At 54.6% G+C, this 18,093-nt stretch overlaps 2 protein-coding genes across 4 annotated transcripts in view; one reads left to right on the forward strand and one right to left on the reverse strand.

Moving 5' to 3' along the window:
- Window positions 1–687: 687 nt before the first annotated feature.
- Window positions 688–11,269, reverse strand: SSRP1 (structure specific recognition protein 1). Of its 3 annotated transcripts, none has more exons than XM_072758971.1 (17): window positions 10,991–11,269; window positions 10,039–10,174; window positions 8,916–9,101; window positions 8,254–8,359; window positions 7,805–7,995; window positions 7,462–7,692; window positions 7,225–7,328; window positions 6,993–7,121; window positions 6,499–6,720; window positions 5,709–5,781; window positions 5,159–5,297; window positions 4,980–5,025; window positions 2,948–3,077; window positions 2,395–2,565; window positions 2,134–2,222; window positions 1,429–1,615; window positions 688–1,176 (listed from the first exon to the last, which is right to left on the reverse strand). In XM_072758971.1, the coding sequence occupies exons 2-17, from the start codon at window positions 10,090–10,092 to the stop codon at window positions 1,105–1,107; spliced, it is 2,130 nt and encodes a 709-aa protein (XP_072615072.1). In that variant the 5' UTR covers window positions 10,093–10,174; window positions 10,991–11,269; the 3' UTR covers window positions 688–1,104. The 3 variants fall into 3 exon arrangements, with proteins under 3 accessions (XP_072615072.1, XP_072615070.1, XP_072615071.1); XM_072758969.1 differs by lacking the exon at window positions 10,991–11,269 and adding an exon at window positions 10,659–10,836; XM_072758970.1 differs by lacking the exon at window positions 10,991–11,269 and adding an exon at window positions 10,375–10,543.
- A 722-nt stretch (window positions 11,270–11,991) lies between these two features.
- P2RX3 (purinergic receptor P2X 3) overlaps window positions 11,992–18,093 on the forward strand; it is a 29,348-nt gene continuing 23,246 nt past the window's right edge. The window contains exon 1 of the mRNA XM_026012932.2: window positions 11,992–13,233. Within this exon, the coding sequence (XP_025868717.1) occupies window positions 13,115–13,233 (119 nt within the window). The 5' untranslated portion in view covers window positions 11,992–13,114. The remainder of the gene's footprint in view (window positions 13,234–18,093) is intronic.

Below are 18,093 nucleotides of genomic sequence, written 5' to 3' on the forward strand. Positions count from 1 at the left end.
AGACAGAAGGTCACCGCTGGCGGACCGGAGAGGCTTCCTGCGGCGAACACCTGAGAACGCGCGCAACGTGGCCGCTCCACGTGTGTCGGTCGAGGCGTGGAGCCGCCGTGAGGGCGGCCGCGGGCCCCGGCTCTCCAGCAGGCCCTCGCTTAGGTGCTCTTATCCCCCCTTCCCAGACGGAAGCTCCCCGACCGCCCCACCAGAACAAAAGCTTCACCCGCGCTGCACACCTCGGCTGCACCCTCACCCCCACCCCCACCCCCACCCCCACCCCACTCCCCGTCCACCGCTCTCCACAGCTCTCCGGGCTCGGGTTTCCGTCGCCCCCGCTGCGCGCAGCCCGGTCAATCCTTATTCCATTATCTAAAGCCATGCAAGACCCTTGACTCGGTGATGAAGGACTGAGCCAGAAGCTGCCTCCCCTCAGCGGGGCTAATGGAGTGAAACTGTGAGAGTGACTTCCTAATCAGATCAGCTCTGGTTTCTAGACTCTCAGGTGGCCCATCCCCGCAGGAGAGAGTGAAAACCAATGCCTGTCCGACCGGGAACAGAACAGGATGTACCTGGAGGCTTGCTTCCCGGCTGGCCAGCCGGCCCGGCCCAATCACAACAGTACGGTAACCACCACCCCCGGAACACGGCGCCTGTATTCAGCAGCAGGGCTACAGAGAAGGCATTAGGACATGGTTTCCAAAGTCAGTTCCCTTTATTAAATGTTGATTTTTCAGACCAGAAATACAAAATAAAAGTAGAAATAGGCCCCCGTTAGGAGCTATGGCCTGCCCTCACCTGACCCCTGCTGCAGCAACCTGAACAGGAGAAGCAGCAGCCATATCCCTAAGGTCGCAGGAGCAGGCTCAGGATTCCACCCTGCACTGCACTGCCCCACCCAATCTCTCCCCAAGTTATCAAGAGCCATCCTTGAGAAGCAGTAGAGAGGACACCTCCCCTGCTGCCCAGGTGAAGTGCATGTCACCAGGAGAGCTTGTCAAGATGGCACAAAATCCAAGGACTGCATTTCATGAGAAACTGGTACCAAAACATGGGTGGAGAGACTGCAGGTTGTGACAGGGCAAGCCCAAGGAGAGAGAATTTTCTTCCTCTCTACTCATCAGATCCTGATGCCGAGTCTTCTGAGCTGGGGGGGGTGCTGGCCAGCTCCTCTTCTTCAGAGTCCTGAAAATCAAAGGTCTCTTAAGGGAAAGGTTTAGAGTCCTGGTTGCCCTCCCAGGGAGCCACTTTTCAGCAGGTGAAGGATCCCTAATTCCCTACCCACCCCCAACCCCCCACTGCAGCACTCGCCTTCAGAACCTGAGAACTGCACCTTTCCACTCCAACTCACTACTCTTACAGACCTACCACAGCCCCCAGCCCTCAGACATCCACCCCTCTGCCTCAAGGCCCCTCACCCCTAAACTCTTGCCACACCTCACTCCGCCTTCTCTTCTTTTTGCTCTTGTTCTCTCCGGAAGAACTCTCATCACTGGACACAAACTCTTTGCTCTTGAAGCTCTCACTTAGCTGCCTTGATGAGGACTTGGATGATGAGCCCCTCGAGGGCGTTGATTTCTTTTCCATCTTCACCTTTACTTTCTTCTTCTTCTTTGACTTGTCCCTATAGCAGCAAGAGGGAAAAGGGCCTGGGCCTTCAGGTTCACCCATCAAAGCCAATCCACCCTTAACTTTAATAGGGCTTTTCTCACTCCCAGCCACACCACCCATCTCACTATAAGTGCAAACAGCCAGCCAGGTGAGCCCCAAGTGCCCAAGGAAGAGCCCCGTAAGTAAATAACCACAAGAATCACGGGCCACAGCCTAGAGCACATTGCAGACCTTGTACATATCCCGCTTATCTCTAAAACTTCGTGTGAATTCTGCTCCATCATATTTATTTATTCCCCCACACCTTCAAGTAAAACTAACCCTCTAGGAAAAGGGCCCCATTTATCCAGTGAGCTCTGGAATTCCCCAGCACATTACCATATTGGGCAGTTGCCTACCCAGACCTGAGAAGCACTGCCTACTGCAATCAGAGCCTATCTATTATCTTTAACACCCCAATTCTCAACATGGACCCACAAAAATAGATGCCAAAAAAAGCACTTACTGGGCCATTTTGTTCCCAACACTTACCTCTTGGAAGACTCACCCCGGCCCCCTTCATATTCTTTCATGGCTTTTTCATATTCCCTCCTGGCGTCCTCAGCTTTGCGATCCCACTCCTGTCTCACACACACACACACACACACACACACACACACACACAGGAAAGAGAAGAATGAGCCCTCTTCCCTGATGGTGGCAAAATCTATATAGAAAAGGTCCACTGACAGCTTGTCCCTGCCCCCTGTATCAGTTACAAGGATGCCACCCCTCATCTCTGCAGCCATTCACCTCCTTCTTCTCTTTGGACATTCCCTTCCAGATCTCGCCTGCCTTCTTGGAAAGATCGGTGATGCTGATGCCGGGATGGTCGGCCTTGATCTTCTCTCGGCTGGCATTGAGCCATAGCATGTAGGCAGACATCGGCCTCTTGGGGGCATTGGGGTCTTTGCCCTTCTTCACCTACATGAAAACCCAAATGCCTTCAGCCATCTATTTCTCACAGGCCCCCAAAACAAATTATTTAGATCACCTGCTTGAGGAGAAAAATGAGAGAACTAATAAGTAAGCATAACGCTAGACTCGCCCTACACCCACTGCCTCGCTCCCTAGGGGCCCCCTGTCTTGGGCTCCTAGGACAGAAGCCAGGCTCCTAATTCTGATCTCTCAGAAGCTAATCAGCCCAAAGGCCAGAGAGCAAACTTTCCAGGGACATACTTCCCCAGGCCATCTTTATTGGCTACAACAAGCAGCCCCAGGACCACTGTGACACACCCTACAGGTGGTGGACAAAAGAAGGTAAAGGGAATGGCTTCCCCTACAGCCTCCCATTCTGAGTGTGCACCTCCACAGGCTTCTTGCGGCTCTTGCGGTCCTTGGCCATCTTGGCCTTTTTAAGCTGCTTCCGTTTCTTCTCGTCCCGGTCACTGTCACCCTCATTACTAGAGGAGCTGGCTGAGGCGTTGCTGTCAAACCTGCCAAGGAGAGGGACGCTAAGACCTGGGAGGAAGGACAGCACCCCAAGGCCTCAGGACAGGAGGGAAAGGAGTCTGAAGCTACCCATGCAGAAAGGGGAAGGCAGGGCTGCAGGACAGCCTGCCCCCCAATGGTCCCCACCCTGCTTCCTCCTCTCAGCTGGAGTGGTTCCAGCTGTCCCCTCCCCACACCTGACCTCTTCTGCACACCAATCCCTGGCATCAGTCAACCAAGGGGACATAAAATAACGAACAAGCTTCAGCTGCGTTCTTTGCTCATGGCCTGACCCAATGTCTCACTCCATCGCCATACTCTTGGGAGACAGGCACCCAGTCTTATCTTGCCCAGAACACGCCCTAAGCACTCTTCACCACTTCCTCTGAGTTAGTTGTTTTAATCCGTTCTAGAGTCTTTTTCTGATAAAGAGATAATTACTAAAAAAATAAAAAAAATTTAAAAAAAAGATAATTACTACAGAAAAAGGAAAGTTTTTTTTTAAAGATAACTTAAATAAAATTTAGGGGAACCTGGCTAGCTCATTCGGAAGACCATGCAGCTCTTGACCTCAGGGTTGTGGTTCAAGCCCCACAATGGGTGTAGAGAATACTTAAAAAAAAAAAAAAAAGGAAAAGGAAAAGGGAAAACTGACCTCAACCCAAGTCCATCCATACACATATAATTAAGTTCTATCCAATACGCATGGAACTCCTCAGAAGACAGACAGACCTACCACCTTATACCTGTATGGTGCCAATTTTCAAGGGATTTTTGCAAGTGTCTGCTCACTGACCTTTATAAGTATGTGGCAAGCAGAACCACCTACTCCTATATATGTATACTATGTATATAAATACATATACAGGGATCCCTGGGTGGCGCAGCGGTTTAGCGCCTGCCTTTGGCCCAGGGCGCGATCCTGGAGACCCGGGATCGAATCCCACGTCGGGCTCCCAGTGCATGGAGCCTGCTTCTCCCTCTGCCTATGTCTCTGCCTCTCTCTCTCTCTCTCTCTCTCTGTGACTATCATAAATAAATAAAGATTTAAAAAATATATATTTAAAAAAAAATTAAATACATATACATACTATAAATCTATTGGGTTTTTGGCTGCCCAACATTCATTCCCAATTTTTCTGGGTAAAGAAAATCCCAATTTTCTGTGCGAACCACCTTGCCCCCATTCAGGAGGGGCTCACTCCAACAGGCTTTAAGCATAGGTACATGCCTAGTTTTAACACAGCTCACCCCCTAATAACTCAGAAGGTGGCAGGAACCATGCTGTTCACTGCCCTGAGAGAAGAGGCCGTTCTGGGTGTTAAACCAATAGGATTAAGCCTGCCCAGAGCTTTCTGAGGGTCATGTGACACTGCGGAGGCCAAACCTATCTAAAAATAAAAAATAAAAAAAAAATAAAAAACAGAAGAAATAAAAGATTCCCCACAACTTCTGAGTATCTGGATCTAGGTACCTGAAGCCACTTATATCCCTGGACTCTCCAGTTCCATGAACTTCTAAAACTCCCTTTTAAGCTAAAGTCCGTTTGAGCCACATTTCTGAGGTTGGCAATCAAGAGTCTTGATCAGTACAGCACAGGGGACCACATGAGGTTCTACGTGAGGACACAGAGATTCAATGACTCACTCCGAAACTCCTAGCTAGTAAATGTGCAGGCACTGGTTCTTATTCCCATTTTCTCCCCACTGCTTTTTTGGCTTACCATGTGCCTTGTACCTGCAAAACCCTTGACAATTTCCAAAGCATGTCCATGTATCACCTCAGTGGAGGTCACTTTTCCACTGTGGGTCAGTAGCTAATGTTGGGACATGAGAAATGTCTAGAGATCTTCCGGTCCCTTAAGATCACAGGCCTCTACCTCACCCCTGAGTAGAACCAAAACTCACTCCTCTGCCACGTCTTCCTCCTCTTCACCTGGATTGAATGACTCATCTGAAAAAGAACATAGGATGCATCAGTTTTGCCCCCAAGAGAGAGATCCTGCCCCTTTACCCAGATGCCCAGCTCTGGCCTCAGGCAACAGCCTGACCGCCCTTGTGCCCCAGCACTGCCAAGGCTAACCTACCGGTTTCTTCTCCTGAGTCATCACTGCTGTCGTTGGCATTCTCTTCCCGGATCTTGCCCTCCTCCTTCATCCGCTCCAAGTAGGCATCGTGCTGGTCCTCATCAGAGTCAGCGTATTCATCGTAGCTTGGGTTCATGCCCTAGCCAGGAAAAAGATGTGAGTTAGGGCCAATTCACCCTGGTGCCAGAAGCCCTGCACACTCAAAAGCACTCCCCCATGCCTGTGAGTAAGATCAGCTCCCAGAAGACCCTGGGGCTGGATTGTCCACACACAGCGGCGTGCAGGGCCTGTGCCCAAGGACGTCCTGCCAGCCGAGTTAGTCCAAGCCCCTCCCTCTCCCAGCCCCACTGGGGGCTCCTGAGGGGCTGCCGAGACTGAGCTAAGGTCATGCTGAGGAAACCTGCACCGGGAAGGGGGGAGGGTCACACGCACCTCTTTTTTCTATAAGGGTAAGAAGAAAACAGAGAGTGAAAAAGAAGGCAGAAGAATCCCTGCTCCCTCCACCCCTGAAAGAACAGAAGAGGCTCATTCTTCCCACTCGCACGGGTACCTCTTTTAGTCCTCGGTTTTTGATGTTGAGTTTTTTGGCGTTGACAAAATCAAACAGCTTCCCATACTCCTCCCTGTGAGGTGAGAAGCACCACATTACTAGACATGCAGGGCCCATGCCAGGGTGGGCCGCACGCTATTCTGACACCCACAGGCAGGGAAAGACTGTGGGGCCTGCAGCTGCTGACCACATTATCCAAGCTAACAGCTCAGAGAGCCCCAGAGGACGGCGGTAAGGAAGAGTCAGACACCGGTCTTGAAAGGGAACTGCAGTCTCAAGGGTCTGAGAAAGAGAAGGTGGGGTGTGTTTCTGTTCACTGGATATGCCCAAAGTAGGGGGAGAATATCAGGGAAAGGGACATTTTCACCTTTGTGCTACTCTGAATTTCGTACTTCACAAGAGCTGTCAGAAGGACGAGGTGGGAAGATGTTTGGAAGACATTTAGCCCATAGTGAGCACTCAATAAACATTAGCTGCTGTTTTCTCGGGCACAGAGCTCATTCCAGGAAAAGGAGAGATAGCATTTCCATCATGGGAGGAGTGGAGGAGAAGGGCTGGTACTGAGCACATACTATGGGAAACAATTTAAGTACAGAAAAAAAGGGAGAGGCTTTCAAAGGCTGAGCACTCCAAGAAGAACCAGATCCCAAGGAAGCAGAAGAAAAATTCTGCTCAAGGCTTGAAATGTTAGGGAAAAGTCACAGCACAGAGATTACCCCAGGCCATGCCAGCATCCCGGGAGAGATGGAGACAGACCCAGGATGCCCAGAAAGTAACTGGCAGTTCTCACCTCTCAATGCTACTGAAGGTGTACTGGGTGCCCTGCTTGGTCTCGATTTCAAAGTCAAAGGAACGAGTGGTGGTGGTACCACGGGCAAAGTTGACAAAGGAGATCTCATCGAAGCGGATGTGCACAGGTGGCTTGTGAACGTAGATGAAGCCCCGCTCCAGGGGGTAGAGCAGTCCCGAGCTCGCCTTGTAGGAGCAGGTGATACACTGGGCCCCCGAGTGCCTATGGAAGATGCGGGGAGCCTAGTCAGCGCCCACCTCAGGAGCAGGTGGCATAGAGCCAAAGGCCCCGCCCTCAGCGGCAACACATGTGTGCTCGGGTCCTCATGTGAGTAAACTTCACTAAGTTGCTCTAATGGAGACAGCTGACACCAATCATGCTCTGGCCCAACTAGACCTCTAGGAGATTGCGTTCCCAGCCCAGGAGGGGTTTACCAGGGAGACACAGCAAAGCGCCCCCCCAGGCAGGCCAGGACCCCAGGCCGGCACTCTCACCCTTGGAAGTTGCCTGGCACTGTGATCTTGCGGTTGACCAGCGCCTTCATGACCCGGCTGACCATCTCGTACAGCGATCCCGACATGTTCTTAGTGAGCCGCCCCTCAAAGCGTTTCTCCACTTCTTCCCTACAAAGAGAGGAGGACGAGTTCACCAGCGCCGCTGCCTTCTAAGGGCACACTGCTCTCCTGCCTGGACAGTGGAAGGACATGAGTTCAGGGATACACTCACTCGTTCATGTTGAGAGTCAAGGAAATGTCCTCATCCTTGGAGAAGAGAAGAATCAAGAAGTGGTAACGGGTTTGGCCCTGCTTGATGGGAGGATCTAGGCTGATCTGGTAAGGAAGAGGCGACATCAGGTTTCACACGAGTCAGTGTTCCACAAGAACTGCTGATTAACCAAACACCAGCAAGACCTATCTACTATGCAAAAACCAGGACGATCCACCCCTGGGGCTTTCTGCTTACCACAAAGAACATCTGGCGCTGGTCTTTGTGGGGCAGCAAAAAGAGACGCAGCACCGTGGTATAGGGGATCTTGTAGTCAAAGGTCTTGCCATGCAAGTGCAGAAAGGTGGGGTAGATCCGAATGTCGTAACGGCCTCGGGGAGTCAGACACTGAAGCTCCCGGAAGATGCAAATGGCGTCTCCAGTGGCCTGGATCACATCCGCCTTAGACAGCACATTCTGGGCAAAGGCCTGCAAAAGTGTACACACTGGTAGTCAGGCAGTGGGGATCCTGCTGCACCCCTGGGCCAGCCGGGGCCTGCTCAGCACCATCTGCTCTCAAGGCGAGCAGGGAAGGCCTCACCTCAACTGGGTCCACGCCATCCTCCTGGGTGGGAGGCACATAGAAGCGCACTTCCATGAGAGACACCTCAGCGTCATCATTCTGGTGGAATTCCAGCGTCACCTCATTCTTGCCAGTGGTGCACTGGGACACATTGCTGAGTGGTATCTCGAAGACCGGCTGGTCACCGATGTCAAAGGAGAGCAGCTGCCCTGCGGGGAAAGGGCTTAGCGACCACAAGTTTCTTCCCTCAAGTCTGCAAAAACAATGCTCCCGCCAGACACTGGGCTATTTGGTCACACTGCACCCTCAAGACCAGGCCCCATCTGCTACCAGTCCTCAGTAACTAGGTGATGAGTTACAAACTGACAGGAAATCAGAAACAGTAGCACAAAAAGAGCATAACAAGGTAAAAGCTGAAACTCTTCATCCAACCTTCTCCTGCAAACTTCAGTCTACCCAGGACTCACCACCAAACTTCACAGTTCCCCAGTTCCAGCCTTTCACACAGAGGTCCTTCTCCATCAGCTCAAGGCGATAGTGAGTTTTGAAGAAATCAGAGAGTTTCTCAAACTCCTGTGGGCAGAGGGGGAGAGAGCAATCCCTGTAAGCCCCAGTGGCCTTAACACATTCTGGGATTCTCTCTGACAAACTGCCCCGATATACCTTCTATCAGCAAACCCACTGTTGAAAGAAGCTGTTGCTGGGGACTGGATGTCAGAGCAGGGGAGGAGGAAAGTATGGAATTGACATTCCTGGTTATGTGCCTCACCGTGCTCTCTGACTTTGTGTGGGCAGTGCTTTGATGAAAGTGAAATTCAAATGCAGTACAGTCTTTAACTCAAACATGTCGAAACATTAAAACAAAAAAACTCAAACTAAAGTACCAAGACTCTGAATCTGGATAAAGGCAATAAGCAGAAACCACCAAAATATCACAATAACAGAAAATCTTCTTGAGTCAAAGCACAAGGCATCCAAAGCTGAACCGTGCTTCATGGCCGCAATGGCCCTGCTCTAAGGAGCCAAAATTAGCAATTACACGGCCATCAAAGGAGCCCCAACTCTTTCTAGATTAAAAATAAACAACGTGGCACAGTAAACGGGGGTTTATGGCCACAGGACACCTCACCGATTCTCGGAAGCCGTCATACTTGTAGACGTGGCCATTCTTTGTAAGCAGTTTAAGTCCATGGCCCAGGGCAACTCGGCGCCAGATGCCTTCCGTCAGCTCCCCAGCCTGGATGTTATCCACTTTGCCTGTCTTACTGTTCTTGAAGATGATACCCTGGCGGCTCAACCTTAGCCGACCATCGTTCTGTTGGAAAAACAGGCCCAAATGCAAGGGTACAATACACACTGTGTCCGGGGCACAGACAGTCCCACCCAACACCTACCTACACCGGGCTGGCCAGATACAGATACAGGACCAACAGCTGGCAAGGGTGAGGGTCAGAAAGAAGAAAAAAAGTAACCTGGAAATCTGGATCCTAAAACCAAACCCTGGTAACCAGGTCCTTAGTCTGCAGTGGGGAATGGAGCACACGACAACGGTCCCTTTCAAAGTCTGCAATCCTCTAACTCCTACACAGATGTTTTTTGAATAACGGTGGCTCAACTTACAATCTTTCAACTTTATGACGGTGTGAAAACGATATGCAAGGAACAGAAACCATAATTTGAATCTGTATCTTTTCCTGAGCTAGCAGCAGGTGGTATATAATCCCCTCAGGACGCTGGGGCAGTGGCAGTGAACCATAGCTCCCAGCCAGCCACACAGTCACCCGGGTTGATCACCACCAGGCCACAACCGATACCCAACCATTCCCTACTCATTCTGTTTCACTCTCAGGACGGTATTTCATAAACCACATAAGGTGTCCAAACTCGATCATAAAATAAACCTTGTGATGGTTGCGCCGAAGCCTACGCCAACGAAAACACTCTGGGCCTGTTTAAAGTGGGTAAGATTAACCTGCCCTGTTCATCAGGTTAGAAACATTACTGTGCTTTTCTTTTTTTCTTTTTTTTTTTTTTTTACTCAAACGGTATTTTCGACTTACAACGGGTTTTTGGCAACGTGACCCCACTGGACCCGGTAGGGAGATTTGCAGGCATTGCCTTTTGTTGGGGAAACACCCAACTACACATTCGACTTGGACTCTTTTTCCAAAATAGCAACATCATGGATAATGGATAAAAAGCCTACTCTCCTTCCATCTCTCAGCCTATCGAAAAGCCCAAGCCCTTCTTACCATGGAGCCTTTCACCTCCTGATAGACATCGTTGAACTCCAGTGTTTCCGCCATTCTGATCAGCCCCTGTTGGCCTCAACTGGGAGCTGGGCCCCAACTCCTGGGTGGGTGTGCAGATACTCAGCAGGTTGGGAATCTGAATTCAAGAAGGGGGGGGGGGGACAAACATCAAAGGCAGCACCTCCCTGGGCCCGTGGATGGAGCCAGGTGGCAAGCCCCGGCTGCACCTGGGATGTGTCAGGATCTCATCTGCCAGGGACCCCACGGCAGGCCCTGCAAACCTCCAGGAGCCAGGCCCGGCCGCGGCTGGGGAACCCGGCCTGGAGTCGCGCTTACAGCGGGACCAGACGCCCGCTCGGGGCGCTCCAGCGGGCGCCATGGCAACGAGCAGCGGAACCCCGGGGGCTGCACCTCTGCGGCTCGAGACCCGGCTCCGAGGGCAAGGCTTCCTCCTGGCGCTCCCGCCGCGCCGCGGCCACGGGCCCAAGCCCCCCCCCCCGCCCCCTAAAATGGATTCGCCCGCCGCCCGTGGATTCGAACGCGGAACGGCCCATCACGGGCGGCCCGCGGGGGGGAGCGAGGCCCGCAGCCTCCCGGGGCACGCGGCGGCGACCACCCACCTCCTCGAGCTGCAGCCTCGCGACGGCCCAGGTGCGGGCGGTGGGCGCGCTGGGGGACGCGGGAGGGGGGGCGGGGACAGGGGGACGGGGGGGACGCCGGGGAAGGTTTTCCCGCGTGCGCGGCCCCGCGGCCCGCCACCGGAAGCGGTGCACGGACCATAGAGAGAGCGAGCGAGCTAGAGAGACGCGAGCCCGGCCGGCCTGCGAGGCGGCCGCCTAGAGCGCCAGCCGGCCTGGAGGACCTGAGGGGAGGGCCGCGAGCGGTTCAGGACCCTGCGGGGACCCCGAGGCGGAGAAGCCGGCGCGTAGGGCTCCTTCTTTAAAAGTCACACCTGTTGAGGGGAGGACGGGGTCCTGGGGAGAAGCCGTGCGCTTGTCTCCTGTCTGACCTCCCGCGGACGCGTGCCTGCGCCTTTCCCGCGTCCCGCCCGGGACGGTCCTGGGGAGCAGGGGGCCGGGGTGTCGGTGTCGCAGTGACTGTCCCGTCCTCCCGCCACACGGCACCGGATGCTCTTTGAAAGGGCTTCTCTGTCCGCACCCAAAACTTCCCTCCCGAAGCCCGCAGTCCATGTAGGGGTGGCCTGCGGGTCCGCGGGGGGCGGGGCGGGGGCGGGGGGTCACAGGCACCGCAGAGCCCTGATTCCAAACACCGGCCGGATGGCGGGGGGGGGGGGGGGGACCCGGTGCCCGCACCGAAGTGGATGGCAGGGGGGTCCCCGCACCGGCGTGGATGGCAGGGTGTCCCCGCACCGGCGTGGATGGCGGGGGGGGGGGGACCCGGTGCCTGCACCGAAGTGGATGGCGGGGGGGGGTCCCCGCACCGAAGTGGATGGCGGGGGGGGGGGTCCCCGCACCGAAGTGGATGGCAGGGGGGGACCCGGTGCCCGCACCGAAGTGGATGGCAGTGGGGGGGGACCCGGTGCCCGCACCGAAGTGGATGGCAGGGGGGGACCCGGTGCCCGCACCGAAGTGGATGGCAGGGGGGGTCCCCGCACCGGCGTGGATGGCGGGGGGGGGGACCCGGTGCCTGCACCGAAGTGGATGGCAGGGGGGTCCCCGCACCGGCGTGGATGGCGGGGGGGGGGACCCGGTGCCTGCACCGAAGTGGATGGCGGGGGGGGGGGGGGACCCGGTGCCTGCACCGAAGTGGATGGCGGGGGGGGGGGGTCCCCGCACCGAAGTGGATGGCGGGGCGGGGGGCGGGGTGGTCCCCGCACCAGCGCGGATGGCAGAGGGAGGACCTCGGCATCAGCGTGATGGCACATCTTATAAAATCAGAGGAGGCCAGGCCTGGGAGAAATGTTGAGTATGTCCACTCCTACCTCCTTTGCAGATCAGAATACTGAGGCCCAAAGAGGATTTGCCCAGGGCCCCCACCCGGTCCAGTCTCCTCTGCCCTAATCACAATGAGTCTATATCCAGAACGACTGGTGGCACCTGTCCTACCTGAAGACATTAGGACAGAATATTTAAGTTCAAGACTTCCTGACAATCTGACTTGGTTCCGCCAGCTTGTGAACCCCACGCTGGCCTGAGAGGCAGCGCATGCACTGCTGCTCCCTGAACTCGTGACCCTAACCTCCGGGAGACGGCCACGCAGCCCTGTCCAGCAGCATACGTTCAATATGGCCCGAACCCCCACCCGGTTCTAGGATTTTAGAAAACTAGTGAACAAGACAGAAACAGCCCCAGCCTCCCAGGAGCATGTTATCTGACAAACGATTCAGTTAAGGAAACTCACAGGAAAACAAAGCAAAATAAAAGCAAACACTCCAATGTGGTTAACACTATGCTGCGGGTCAAGCTTCAGCCACTGCCAACCTGAGTTAGGGACGTGAACTCTACGACTCCTTACTCACCCCTCCCAGGAGATCCAGAGAAATATTCAAGAGACCCTTCCCCCTGACCCACGGTATTGGAGGCGACTCAGAAAGGGAGCGGATGGCCACTGAATTGCATGGCTTTGGGAAGAGTCACGAATGAGGCAGGCACTCAGCCTGGGGAAGGCGGTTTGGTGGCTGGGGCTGGGACACTGCAGGGGGCTTTAAGGAGAGCGTGAGGCGGCTGGTGAGCAGGGAGGAAGATGCAGCACGGAACAGAAAGGGTAGACAGAGTGCAGATAAACCATGACTCCCAGAGGGCCCTAGCCAGCTGCATCCCAGGCAATCAGGAGCGGGGATTGGAGACCCCACCCCTGCCGTGACATCACAGGGGAGTGGGGTGGAGACGAACAAAAAGGGGGTCCCCCCCGCCCTGGCCTTGGACTCTTGGCAGCCCAGGGTGTCAAGAGCAGAGAGAGCCTGGGTGTTGCGCTAGGGTCTCCTGACTTAAAGAACCAGGCTCCCCTCCAAGCGGTTCCCTCCAGGCTTTGAGTTCTGTCTCCCTGTCCCGAGGACCTGTCCCTCCTGAGGCCACCACTGGGTCCCTCCTGAGTGGCCCCCGAGCGCTCTCTCAGCATGAACTGCGTGTCAGATTTCTTCACCTACGAGACCACCAAGTCGGTGGTTGTGAAGAGCTGGACCATTGGGGTCATCAACCGGGCAGTCCAGCTTTTGATCATCTCCTACTTTGTGGGGTGAGTCCCGTGGCCCTTTGGGTCCTAGCGGGGTGGGGGGGTGCTGCTGCCTGGTGTCCACTCACTGTTGCTGTCCAGCTGCCTGAGCCTTTCCTCTCTTGGAAGAAACAGTCTCTTCTACAGAGTCAGGGATCTGGTCCCCAGATTAGTCCTCTTCCCCAGTAAATCCTCTGGAGTCAGAGAGTGGTTTCCAGGCACACACCCCAAGAAGTGGAGTTCTTGCCCCAGTGCCGCCCTCAGCCAGGAGACGTCCCAGGTGACCCTCTCTCCTTCCTTTCCTACTCCCACCAGAGAACAGACTGCCCTCACGCCTTCCCATTCTCCCTAACCAATGCTTTGGGGTCTCAAAAACGAAGAGGGAGCACAGAAAAGGGGAAGAGAAGATACCGACACAAGGGAGATGGGGATGGGGTGACCAGGTCAATGGTGAGGTGGGAAGGACAGAACTAGACCACTTTGGAATGAGGGATTCCCCTCCTGGCGTGAGGAGTTGGTGAAAGAAAGGGGCAAGGGGAGAAGCCCTTGCTCTTGGAGGGGAGGACAAAGCAGGATGTCTGCGCCCTGGGCAGGGGGAGAGTCGAGGGCACAGATAACGCTCAAGGGAAGAGCTGCTCGGCGGCGGGGGGGGGGGGGGGGGGGGGGGGGGGGGGCTTTTCTGAACACGATACCGGGTCCCTCCTCACGGATCCAGAAACACTCCTCTTTGTCAGAAAGCGTGAATTCTCTGCCGCTGCCCAACTTTGCGCCATATAACCCATCCCGGGAGTTGCTTGAGAGCCGGTGGTCTGAACACCCCCTCTCGGCACCCACCTTCAGAGGCGTCCACCCCCATGCATACACACACGCGTGTGTGTGCCAAGGGCCATGGAGGAGACAATGGCCGCGGGGGGGGGGGGGACACAGGTTCTTTCCTTCTTGTGGTCATTTGCACACACTGCTGGACACCAGAAACGACAGGCAGAAGCCTCTAGATCTTTCTTTCCCAGTGCGCCTGCCTCTAGTCTCAAGCCATCCCTTGAGACAATGGCTCTGTGTGTGAGAGAGCAAACCACTGACGGCTGTCATGAGTTAATTCAAACCAGTCCAAGAAGACATCCGGTGTGCGTGCGTGTGGGCCGGAGCTGCGTGTGCATGGGCCCCCTTGCCTGAAGGGTCAGAGTGGTGTGTGCGTGGAAAAGTGGGCACATATGGATTAAGGGATTTTTTTTTTCCCTGCGTGATTTGCGGGAGCCGGTAGGACTCGTTTATGTGGCTGCTGGAGGCAAGGCCACGCAGCCGGTGCTCCTCTCAGGGATGTGAGAGAAGAGATTCGAGCTTTGGCCTTGAAGTTTACTTCCAGCTTCGAGGTTGTGTGAGCTGGAATGTTTGCAAACGTGCCGTGTCCTCATCTCCAGAGCCAGGCTAGGAGCTGACTCCTAAATGTTCTGCGTTCACGCATATATGCGAGGCTATAACTGTTTAGAGCCGCGAGACGGTGTGGTGGTCCGGGTGAGTCCAAAGTCTGCCTCAGCACATTTCTGGCTCTGTTGGCTTCGGGCAGAAGGTTGATGGAGGGTAGAAAGTGGCTCCTGGACCCGCCTGCTCTGCTCTCCCACTGCCCCTGTCCCTCCCTCGCCGTGATATGATCTGATGCCCTGATCCTTGGGGCTGGAGCCCGGCCTGCAGGAACAAGCATGAGAGGCTCTTTGGCGTCTCCATATCCAACCCCATCCATCTCCCAGCCTGACAGCTCCCCACGGAGAGGCTCCTTCCAGTTACATCCTCGCAGCGTGTAGCCCGGCCCCCTGGCCTGAGCCCCATCTCTCTGCACATGAGCCCGCGCACCATTAGGACTTCACAAATCCATTGTCTTTGATTTAGCAGAAATTCCTTGAGCATTTCTTCATTCCAGGCACTGTGCACCAAGCATAGAACACGGGCAAAAGCAGACAGCACCCTCACCCTCGTGGAGCTTGCAATGCAACCGATGGGCATAAATCAAACCATGTCCACAAACAAATATACAGTTTAACAGTGGCTCAAGATTTGAAGGAGACGTGCACAGGGAGTGCCAGGAGAGCTGCTGGTATGGAAGTGTTTGACCCAGTCGGGGACCTAAGAGAAGGTTTCCTGGAGACATGCTGCCCAAGCCGAGATTTGAAGGATGAGTATGAGCAACCCAGGAAAAGAAAGGGAAGGAAGAGGGTTCCTCTTCAGAGGCAGAGACACCAGCTCTGCGAAGGGAAAGAGCCAGGCCAATGGGGAGAGGAAAAGAAGGTCTGTATGGCCACAGCAGAGCAGAGGGAGTAAAGCCAAGGGTGGTGTAAGATGAGGGTAGGATCACAGACCCAGCCAGACCTCAGAAGCCCTCAGAGCTTTCACTTTTACCAGGAGCAAAGGATGGGATGGGAACCGTGTGTGTGTGTGTGTGTGTGTGTGTGTGTGTGTGTGTGTGAGGGGGGAGCCAGGTAAGGAGAGAGGAAGAGCCAGAGAAAGACAGATGATGAGATCTGAGTTGGAAAGATTGCTCTGGCTAACTCACCAAGGGATGGGAGTGGGTAGGAGTGGAGGCAGGATACCCTGTGAAGGGTGGTGCAGGCTTGTTGAGAGAGATGATGAGGGCCTGACTCAGTAGAATTGAGAAAGATTTGTGACGCTGTGATATTAAGTAGCACTTGAATGTCTTCTGTATGATCCCTGTGAGATAGACCCGATGCACAGCCCTCCTAGGACACATGTCCCATGAGCCAACTGTTTCTCTCATGCATTTACAGCAGCACACCAGCTAGTCGTGTCCACACGTGCTCTCACCCCTGCTCCAGCCTCAGCTGCCTTCTGGAGTTGACCCCACTTCATCCCTGGTGTCCTTTACCCGTCCAGGTACACAGAGAGGCCAGTGGTGTTTCTCTCATGGCTTTCCCTGGATCTAGGTGGTGACCCCAGTCTCCTCAGTGCGGTGGGACTCCCGAAGAGCCAGTCTCTTCTGGGGATCCTATGGGAGCTGAGGACAAAATAGGAGACCCCTGGGAACTGAGTTTACCGAGTTTCCTGAACTGCTGGCTGTTTGATGGCCTGAGCTGGTTTGCAGAGTCCTTGAAGGAAGCCACCTCCTGACAGAGGGACATTACTGGCCGTCTGATGCTCTGTCATCAGAAGAACCTGCAGTGCCTGATGGTGCCTCGGCCTCCTCACAGCCCTGCCCTCCCTGTCCCATCCTCCCCCTGCAAGGCCCAATCCACAGACTCACTATTTGCACAGTTGTCCCATTTAGTTCATAATACTCAGCCTCATTTTGAATCTTTTTAAAATATTTATTTATTTATTTATTTATTTATTTATTTGGTTGGTTGGTTGGAAGAGCAAGGGGAGGAGCAGAGGGAGAGGAACAAGCAATCTCCATGCTGAGCATGAGCCAGATGTGGGGCTCGATCCCACAGCCCTGAGATCAGAACCTGAGCCGAAATCAAGAGTCAGACGCCCAACCTACTGAGCCACCCGGGGGCCCCAAGCCTCGTTTTGAATCCTATAAAGAAGCTCAATACATAAGGCAGTTACACAGGGGAGCTGCTCTGGTTTCAAGGGAGGGGCCTGGAATCCCACCTTCTTGGCCCACCGCCCCATCACCTCAGCCCAGGATAGCACCCTGAGGCACCCCATGGGACACTCGGCAACAAGGGTGGTGGGAAGACCTATTGGAACCCCCCCATATTACAGATGCAGAGAGGAGCGGCATTCACTCTTATCTCCCCTACCTGCCCCCATCTGCAGCCCCATGATGGAGAGACCACGGAAGGAGGAGGACCCCCTACTTGGAAGCCTCACTGTGACATCGGCTAGGAGCAGGGCATTGACGGGTCACCTCATGTCTCTAAGTCTCAGTCCTTGTATCTGGAAAGTGGGTTTCGGAGTGCAGCAAGGAGGACTAACATGCCGAGTGCCTTGCCTGCAACGGGAGACCAACTAACAGGCGGCAACTCTCATCATTTCCCCAGATTCCCCAACACACCTCCTGCTTCCCCGCCATCGGGCTCACACCTTCCTCAGAGGCCCCTCTCCTCCTGGCACACACAGCACACACTCCGCACGCCCCCTCCCCAGCCTCCTCCCTGACTCCTTGGGGGTGGACAGAAGGGTGCTGGCCTCCTTCCTGCATATCCCACCTGCCAAGGAGCTGCCACCCGCCTTCCGCTCTATAAATAATAAACCAGGAACACGAGAAAAAAATAAGTCAGAGCAGCAGAGTAAATGCCAAGAATTGAAGACTTGGTCCTGCCCCATCTCCTCAGCCCTGGCCTCTGGAGACAGACTCAGCCCCTCTATTCTGGAAATGAAGCATTCCCTTATTTTGAGCTGCCCCAGTGACGTCCTTGGGCCCCAAGGGGCCACTGAAATTCTTCCACTTATTATTTAACTCAGAGATAGATTCTGATGTGGCCTCTCCTACCCACTGGGCACAAGGAGGAGCGTTGAAGGAGGAGGAAGGAGAGGTTCCTTGGTCTTCCCGAACCCTATGGCCCTTCCTCCTGAGACTTTCCCAGGGCTGGAGATGTGCTCCCTAGTGACAGGCAGGACCAGCACCACTGGGACCAGGATCCAGGTCAAGGCGCGAGGTGGTTCTGAGCAGGATGTCCACAGTTGGAACCCACGTACCAGCTTGGCAAGTCAGCACAGCACTCTGTTTCCTTATCTGCAACATAAGGATGACAACAGAGGTGTCTCACGGGGTTCTGCTAAGGACTCTAGGAACCCTTACCACAGAGAGCACTAAGCGGGCTATGTTGGTCTGGTGATAATAATCTGCACCCTGCTTCTCATCTGCAAGAGTTCCTGCGTAAGGGACCTTAGGAAACCATGGCATTCCATCCCCCCCTTAAGAGATGT

The sequence above is a fragment of the Vulpes vulpes genome, chromosome 5 (genome assembly GCF_048418805.1).
Source record: "Vulpes vulpes isolate BD-2025 chromosome 5, VulVul3, whole genome shotgun sequence".
NCBI lineage: Eukaryota > Metazoa > Chordata > Mammalia > Carnivora > Canidae > Vulpes > Vulpes vulpes.